The following is an 8948-nucleotide window of genomic DNA, read 5'->3' on the forward strand; positions in this document are numbered from 1 at the left end:
ACCTTAAGGAAGAATAAAATAGTGAATTTAAATAGAATAGAACATACGAAGCAATTTAAGTGTATAAAATGACAAAATGGTATATAAAGGACAAAAAAGTATGTACAAAAGGTGCAATGGAGGGATTGTACAGATTTTGTAGTTTTTCAGACGTAACCTCAGAAATCGATTCAAAGAGATATTTTTTTCATGAGTACGAAACACGTGGATATTGGAGGTGATTGAAAATGACAATAAAGTTACCTTGTACCTTGTATTTGAACCAATTTAGCTTTATGAATGTTTTACTTGCTAATCAAAGGGTTAAACCTGGACAGAGACCCTGTGGGGAAGCTGGGGTTTACGAGGATCCCTTGAAGGCAACACACCCTCTTAAACTCCTTGAGTCTACAGACGGCCGCGTGGATCCTCCCTGATTACATGAACATTGATTTTTTTTTACCAAAGCAACAACGTGGTAGAGGCTACAGTCTGTCTGCTCGGTGGAGGAAGCAGGTTTTACAGTCCCATAATAGCCTGAAATCTTTTGTGGCTTCACTCCAGCACTCCTGCCTTCCAATCATAGGATCACAATTTCCGTGACGTCCACCGGAAAAAGACAGGACGCAAACGCAGCACGTAAAACAAAACAGATGCCACCACAAATCAGCGACAGAGAGGACGTCAACGAAATTAGCCAGCAGTGCTCCCCGGCGGAGAAGACTGAAGAGAGGCACAAACAACCACCTTCCTAGACGGCCCTAGTTAGATAGATACGAAATAAACACAGTTATTCCGCCAGTACGAGAAGTTTCAAGAAAAAAACAACGTTTCTCGGACACGGAAGGTAAGATGACTTGTGAAAGCATAGCCAGCAAGCGTAAGTGGTTGTTTCGGAAGTTTCTTAAGTGAAAATTGAAACACTAAAACAATATTAAAGTCGTATTTTTAATCTAAATTAAGCTTCGACGATAGTGTAAATGTGGCGTCGTTCGCTAGCGTTGATTAAGGGGATGTTTTGTTTGGTTAACACGTGTCGCTGAAAACTTTTCAAACAGCGACGTTGTAAATAAAATGACATTTAATAACAGCTAACACTATCATTATTAATATTTATTTTTTTAAACACCGACCTGTCCAATCACAAAAAATACGATTTGTACTTAACTTGGCTAACGTCTATAGATTTACTACTATTGTTGGCTAACGTACATCAGTGTTGAACGATTATTTCACCTGCCTACTTAACCGTATTTACTCTCACACATATTTATCATCGCGAAAAACTTAATTGTAAGTTATTGCCAAGGTACTTAGTTCGCGTGTGGTCGAAACAAAAAACAAAGAACCGACAAAACAAAGGCAACAACAGAGTGCTAACAGTTTTTCTGGTTTAGCTAGCATGCTAAAATTAACCAGATCACGAGAAAATGCTCACACGGCTGTTGTGGCTAACTGTCGTTAGCACACGACCAATTGAAGTAACCCAAATATCACTAAACCGCGCTGTCGTCGTTTTTCTTTTGGTATAAACTTTAACAGCACGGCCCATATGTGTGTAAATTATCCCTGTGAGGTTGAATGTAGCGTGGTTTGTGAAAGAAATGCGTTAGCAGCAGCCGTTAGCTTGCTAGCATGACTCAGTGGATTTGTAGAAGTAGCACGGCTGTGGCCCGGTGTTTATCAGGAAGCAACCGAAGACTGCAGCCCACATAAATGGTATTGATTGCTTTAACCACCCTCACTGAGCATATCAAAGTGTTTTTTGACCTTGTCGGAGAGTTTTACGTCGCTGCCAGTGCTGCTAGCCCACATATTGGGATCAGTGAGTGATATTAGCTTTTGTTTCGGTGATAAACGTGCTCAACTCTTTATGGGATCTCACGTTACAGGTTTTGTGATGAATTTTGTGCCCATATCAAAATCTCTTTCCATGAGACTCCTGCCCAGCAATGTCTAAACCAGGGGCACTCGTTTTGCTCTGTGTGGGGCCACTCTCGCAAAGTGACAGGAAGTCAGAGGACATACATGTGTCAAGGATTTGTGGACGTTTCTAATTTTAGTGGATGTTTCTAGGATTTCAGGGTATTTCCAGAATTTCAGGTCGTTTCCAGGGTTTGAGGACAATTGTCAGACTTGAGGATGTTGCTTGGATATCAGGACGTTTCTAGGATTTCTTGTACTTTCGTACGTTGCTGGGATTTGAGGACCTTTTTAAGGTTTGAGGATGTTTCTTGGATTTTAGGCCGTTTCTATTTTTTGGAAGTTTCTAGGATTTTTGGGATGTTCCCAGGATTTTAGAACATTTCTCAGATTTCGGGACTTTTATGATGTTTTTCAAGCTTGAGGACATTTCTTGAATTTAAGGACGTTTTTAGGATTTTGATGCCATTTCTAGTTAGCATATTTCTAGGACTTTAGGTTGTTTCCTGTATTTGACAGCATTTCGATGATTTTCAGAGGCGTCTATTATGTTAGGAGGTTTCCAGGACTTTATCACTGGTGTGAACTTTTTAGGATTTGGCAGCGTCTGCTTATATAACGTGTTTTTCTTCTTTGGGGTAGAAAGCTGATAGTATCTTAGATGAGGAAACCTACTCTGACGACACATTTCTGCGTGATACCAGCTCTGTTTACAGGGCTTTTGAGGTTGTCTATAAATAGACATGTTCACAGCCCTTACAGTATTGAGGTAGCAAGAGTGTGTGCATCTCTGAGATCACAGTGTCACATTGCACTCTTGTGACAGAGGAAAGCCGTCATACACAGGTCCATGTGAGCCTGCATGAAGCGCTGCAGTATGCACGCGTGATGGTGCACATTGCAGGGGTGTAGTGATGACCGATTTGGGGCGAGAATGAGGCCTCAGATGATGTTAACCAGAGCATTAACTTTGTGATGTAAATACTTCCTGTTTGACTATTTACAGCCATCCTATCAAGTGATATCCTTACAACTTCCTTTGATGTAATTATGAGGCTGATGCGAGTTTGTATTTACTTATTCTGGCTCAGGAGGAGGGGACATGTACTCTTATACAGTCAACATGTAAACTCATTGTCATAGTAACATTACATCTGGGATGTTTTATTACTCCTGCAGATACAAGTACTGAGTTTTAGAAATAACTAACTAGGGAAGTTGCTTCTGTCAGTGATCAATTATTGTTTGCTCTTTTACAATGTTGTTTGACCTTGTGCAAATAAGAAGATAATGTGTTGATTTAATCAAGCAGCTCAAGCGCATAATAAGCCAAAATCAGATGTGAGTATGTGTTAATAAAGAATAATTAATCAATGATTGCCACCTAGTGATGCTTAGTGCACAGCATAAGAGTGTTAGTTGACTGGCATTTGTGTGATTTAGTAAGCAGGGGTGAAAATGCACTGTTCTTACCTGTGAATTACAGGTATTGATTTGTTCATTTGAATCTGCAAAAATGTGACAATAATCAAACATCAGCATTTCCTGATTGGATACCTGTGTATTGATTCTTTTGTTGCGATTGTGAGCTGTAATGCAGCTGAGTTTAGTTAAATCACAAAATCACAATACCCCAAATTCCAGGCGAGTGTCGTAATGTTACAGATTATTTTAAGTTTCACCAAGAGTCATCTGAATGTTGTTGAGGCAATTTAATTTTTTAATTTTCTTTTTGCCACTCCAAGAATAACTGTCTTCGTGCAGAGTGATTACAGTTTGTAGTACTAATTAATTCTGGAGATCTGTTTTTCATTTTTTGACCAGGTTACTTGCACTTTGTTCTTAGGTATTACCCACACAAACCCTCATCACTCCCAACATGTGTCTTTGTTTGTCTCTCCATGTCGGCTCAGCAGGCGGCAGACATCGCTATGGCCCAGGAGACCAATCAGAGCCCAGTTCCTATGCTCTGTGCTAATGGCTGTGGTTTCTATGGCAACCCTAGGACTAATGGTATGTGCTCCGTGTGCCACAAGGAGCACCTGTCAAGACAGAACAATGGAGGAGTCAGTACCTTGAGTGCTGTGGGTAAGACCTGCTGTGCTCGTCACAGGTTTTTTTTGTTTCCACGTGTATCTAGGACAATTTTCCCAACCTCTGCATCTGACGGTAACATGCGGTGACATATTCTTTCTCAGGCAGCAGCAGCAGCCCCACAGCTGAAGCTTCAGCCATCCAAAGGTTAGAGGCCACCTTGAATAATGCCGCAGCTGCGGCGGTCGCTGCTGCAGAGGTGGCAGCTGAGGCTGCCGCTGCCTCTGCTGAGGCTGCTGCCACCGAGGCTCTCAGGTGAGGGGAAGCACCAGCGCATATTATACTGCCTGCAAACAAAGCCTGTGAGGTTACAGTTTTAAAATGAGAAGTTGAGAACACAGTATGTATTCAGTGTGTAACGGCTGAAATACTTGGGGCATGGACTTGGCGTGTGACGTAGGATGTGTGTGTGTCTTTCTTTGACTTCAAACCTGAAGCTTTATATGTGTAGCACATTTCATACGACAGGGCAATTCAAAGTGCTTTACAGACCAATAAACTATGAAAACATAAAGGATACAGATTTACGATAAAAAAATAAAGAGATAAGATACAATAGGCACAAATAATTATGAAATTATTATAAATATATTATGATAAAGCGTATTAAATTATTTAGAAAAAATAAGTAAAAGTCACCATTAAAAATCGATAAAGTGCAGACAAAAGGTGCAAAGATAAAAATATAATTAAAATGTTTTAAAGTCCAGCTTAAAAGTAAATTTGCAGTCATTAATGGGTGGAGGAGGCAGTGGAAAAAAGGAACGTCTTTAGCTTTGACTTTGTATTCAGAGTTGGAGCTTGTCAAATATCATCTGGGAGGTTATTCTATGTAGTTTTTACCTGTTGGAAGGCTGCTCGAAGAAAAAACTAGACCAGCTGTGTAAAAATAGAGATGAGCAGTGCGATGTGCCTTTGGCGGTCAGTGTAGCAGCATCAGTTGCTTACAGTGGACGCACTCTGCTGCAGCATAAATGTCACACGGTATCTGTGCTCCATGTATTCTGCCGAAAGGAGGTTGAGTACTGAGTACACTGTTGCTATTCCTTGGTGATTTCTCTTATTCTGGCATTTTTAAAGACAGTAACAAACATCATAACTTGTGAACTCAGTGCTAAAGTGAAAAACATCAGTGACATGACATCAGTGGACCATTGGTGTGAACTCTTATTGTAAACAACACTTAAAAGGCAATATTAAACATGAAATGATACATCCTTGTTGGTATCATGCATCTCTTCAACAGACAAAGGTAGTTGGATATGTCAAATATGGGGTTATGCAATTAATTTGCTCCCATACAATGTTTATTAAATTTCATTCTGTTTATCCTTCACAGCGGCGTTTCAACTGCCATTTCTGTAACACAACAGATGACTGAGATGAGTCTCTCCTGTGAGGAGAAAGGAGCATCAGGGGGCAAAGTAGAGCCCACAGAGCCAGGTTTGTTGGATTTAGAGAGGACATCAACGTGAAGTACCTTGATTTGACTAATTAAATTTATATGATTGTAAAGAAACAGACATTTCTATTTTGTCATTATCAGTATAAACTCTAGAATTTGAACTGTATCAGTGTGCAATATCTCTGAGATATTTTACTGAGTTAAGTGTTTTTTTTGTGCGTCTGCAGTGTTGACTCAGCCCACATCCTCGGCCTCTCGTCCCTCCACTGCTGGCAGTGAGGAGTCCAGAGCCCCCGAGCCCCCCAAACCCAAAAAGAATCGCTGCTTTATGTGCCGCAAAAAAGTCGGCCTTACAGGTAAGAAATGACTCCGACAACTGGTTTACTGTGTGTTCCCATACTGCCAAACTATACAGTATGCCAGAATAAGATTTAATATGTCCCAATACATAGTATGTCAGGTGCAGTATGCCAAAAATACCAAGGCGTTCTACTACATTCCAGTCGAATTTTGCAGTATGCAAGCCAGCATGCATTTCTGACTTTTCTTTACCACAGTCCTCTGAGCAGCGTGACATATGTCACATCAGTTGAGCTGCAAAAAACAGATGACAGCTGATTGACAGCTGACAAATGACAAGGAGTCGAATAGTTATAAAATTTTATTCTATAGGCTTTTAAGTGTAATAGTGAATAAAATAACCACAGAGATTACTAACAAAGAAAAAAAATAACACAGGACTGCATATCTAGGCTAATTTTAGTAGTATAAAATGTTTGTCAGTGTCCTCAGTTATTAAAAGTTAAACAGTGTTAATTATCAGCAGCAGAGCTCTGCGGGTCGGTTTCTGTCTCTGACATCTGTCTTTGATCTCCATGGCAACGGATATATGAGCAAGAGGCTCAAAGTTCAGGGCACAGTGTTATGAAGAAGTAGCATGTCCTGATGTGTGCATACTGCATGCACCAGTACATACTATGTAAGGGCAGCCGCAGTGCCTACTAAAAGTTAAAAAAAAAAAAAAAAAAGTGTGCTATACGGACAATGCTTAATGTCATTAGAAAATGTCACCGCCAATTAGTTTTTTGTTTGTTTTTGGTCAAGTTGAAGCTGAAGAACAATAATTCACTGTCTCTGTTAAATGTCTGTTAATACCATCCTCTGCTCGGATGGTAAGGAGCTCTTTGACCTCATTGCCCCCCCATTTTTGCAGACATTTTGCTGGTTACAGGTTGCTGTTCTTCTTTGAGTTAGCAGTGAACTGCTGCTCGCAATGGTGGTGGAAATGCAAAACATGTCATCACACCCTTTTCTGCTCTTTCCTACCTCTGCTGCCTGCTTACAGGCACAACAGCTCTGTCCCAGATTCCATGTTTACATGTTTAATCAGAGAGGCGAGGAGGAATGATGCCAAAATATTCCTGTCATAAAACACGCTCCTCTTGGTAGCCAAGTGTTTATGTTGCAGGTTTGGGTCCAGGTCGGTTCCCCCCCCCACCTGTTGGCTCCGTGCTTACTCTGCTGCCAGCTTATTGGCAACTTTCTGACCCCCAATTCTGTGTCAAAGCTCAACATTCCTGCCTTGAACAGGCAGTGCAAACGGGGCTATTGATTTCATGCAGCATCTTAATAGTCAAAAGATTGCATTGCCAGGAGCCTTTGCTGCAAGTCATGCCCCCCCTCTCCCCTTGTGTCCTGTCAAGCTGTTCGTGATCAAACTGGCCAATAAAGGCGAGTATACCCCAAAAAATCTTTAAAGAAAAGAAGAAGAGGCTGAAGTCCCTCTTATGTGGGGCCGTACAAAGTTCTTGCATGAAAGATCCTGCAGAAGGCATCAGCTGAACCCAGTTGGTACTTCAAAATGTTGATATATGCCTCTACTAGTCAGTCATTTTAGAAGATGATTAGATTTTTACTGCTCACATCGAGTTGCATGCGAGCCAGGATGTCTGCAGTCAGGGATGTTTGGCCGCTGCGAGCTCTTGTTATTGATCTGACTCGGTCTGTCCTCTGCTGTGGCATTCCAGGTTTTGACTGCCGCTGTGGGAATCTGTTCTGCGGACTCCACCGTTACTCTGATAAGCACAACTGTCCGTACGACTACAAAGCCGAAGCTGCTGACAAGATTCGCAAAGAGAACCCCGTGGTTGTCGCTGACAAGATCCAGAGAATATGAAGAGGACTCTCAGTTTGACTTTGAACACTGAGAGCGATCAGCTTTAAGAAGAAAAAAAACTCGAGCCCAGCCTTCTTCCTGAAGGGCCTGTTGTTGTTTTTTTGTTTTTTTTAAAAATATCCTCGTTTGTTACACATTCAAGACTTTTACCCCCCGGTGCATGAAAGTTCATGTATATTTTCAGCTTTCATTCTTGTTTTTGTGTGAGTTTAACACTTTTTTGGAGGGTTGTTAGTGAAGATGGGGGGTCCATATCATGGGAGACTGAAGAAGAAGTTATTGCCGTTTAAGAAGACGCTTCGCAGGCTGCTGTGCGATCCTCCTGCGATCGCCTGAACTCTGCCTGGAAGAGCTCGGACACTTCAGGCCTGTTTGGACTCTCAGACTTTTACTGCTGTTGGCTGATGGCGCCTCCTCAGCCGTGCTTGCTCTCTGCTGGCTTGAGTAGCAAAATGGATGATTGTCTTTTTCTGTTTTTGGCCTCCGTTTAACTCTGTGAGGTCAGAGTTTAACCCTTCTTAGTTGTTTGCGTCCTGGTAAGTTTTTATCAATCTAAAATGCTTCTCTGTGCCGCCGGAGTCTCGTCTCTCCCTCCTCAGCACACAGAGCAGACATATTACTAAAGAGACTTTGAAAAAGAGACTTTAGCCCTTTCTTGCTGGCTCATATTCCTGCTGTGTGTGCGGCACTAGAAACACGACGTAGTCCGCCTCTTTTTTTTTTTTTTTGACCTGCTCTGTGCCCACGATTTGGATAGCAGGCACTTGGACTTCCTTCCTGCTTTTCAGGTCTTTAAAACCATCCACTGAAGTCACATGATGATACAAGTCACCTGACTGTTTGTTTCCTTTTTTTTTCAGAAAAGTGTGTATGCTGTGTGTTGTTGTATGACAAGAAGACTAAACTTGTATTAATTTTTGCCTTTGGAAGGGTTTAGCTCCACTAATATTTTCATCTTTTACTTCACTATTGAATGTTTTCCTCGATTTTTAATGTGACAAATTCACAACGTTGGGAACTGTTGGATTGTTGCATACTGTGTGTCAAACACAAGTGTGTGTGTTTGCGGGAGTAAATGTGGACGGCTGTGTGAGTATGACGCTGAGTGGTCGTGTGCTGCGGTGACTTGGACCTGTGGTCGTAGGTTATTAATCATTTTCAGTTTAAGATTTTTTTTTTTGTCTGGCTGCTTAATCTGTGTTTTGTTTTTTACCCTTTAGTTATGCAAGTTTGTACAAACATCTTTATTTATATACTGCAGTGCGCGTAATCTTCCAATAATAAAGAATAAATTGTAATGATGTAAATAAATTATGTTCACAAATATAAAATTGAGAAGTCATGGCTGATTCATGTTAATATTACTTTTGT

At 41.1% G+C, this 8948-nt stretch overlaps 1 protein-coding gene across 2 annotated transcripts; it reads left to right on the forward strand.

Annotated features, from left to right (window-relative positions):
• Nucleotides 1-467: 467 nt before the first annotated feature.
• On the forward strand, nucleotides 468-8908 carry LOC121959640 (AN1-type zinc finger protein 5-like). 2 transcript variants are annotated; one of them, XM_042509061.2, is made up of 6 exons: nucleotides 468-826; nucleotides 3816-3990; nucleotides 4101-4251; nucleotides 5336-5439; nucleotides 5629-5757; nucleotides 7429-8908. In XM_042509061.2, exons 2-6 carry the CDS (start codon nucleotides 3834-3836, stop codon nucleotides 7575-7577), a joined length of 690 nt encoding a protein of 229 aa, XP_042364995.2. In that variant the 5' UTR covers nucleotides 468-826; nucleotides 3816-3833; the 3' UTR covers nucleotides 7578-8908. The 2 variants fall into 2 exon arrangements, with proteins under 2 accessions (XP_042364995.2, XP_042364994.2); XM_042509060.2 differs by having other exon boundaries at nucleotides 471-826; nucleotides 3819-3990.
• The last annotated feature ends 40 nt before the right edge of the window (nucleotides 8909-8948 follow it).

The sequence above is a fragment of the Plectropomus leopardus genome, chromosome 20, assembly GCF_026936395.1.
Source record: "Plectropomus leopardus strain MGB_pleo_1.0 chromosome 20, ASM2693639v1, whole genome shotgun sequence".
Lineage (NCBI taxonomy): Eukaryota > Metazoa > Chordata > Actinopteri > Perciformes > Serranidae > Plectropomus > Plectropomus leopardus.

Bases quoted from the DNA above. Each gene is read 5' to 3' on its own strand.
- LOC121959640 (XM_042509061.2), top strand. From the start codon at position 3,834: ATGGCCCAGGAGACCAATCAGAGCCCAGTTCCTATGCTCTGTGCTAAT. The intron at 3,991-4,100 runs GTAAGACCTGCT...ATTCTTTCTCAG, and splicing joins CAGTACCTTGAGTGCTGTGG to GCAGCAGCAGCAGCCCCACA. The intron at 4,252-5,335 runs GTGAGGGGAAGC...TATCCTTCACAG, and splicing joins GCTGCCACCGAGGCTCTCAG to CGGCGTTTCAACTGCCATTT.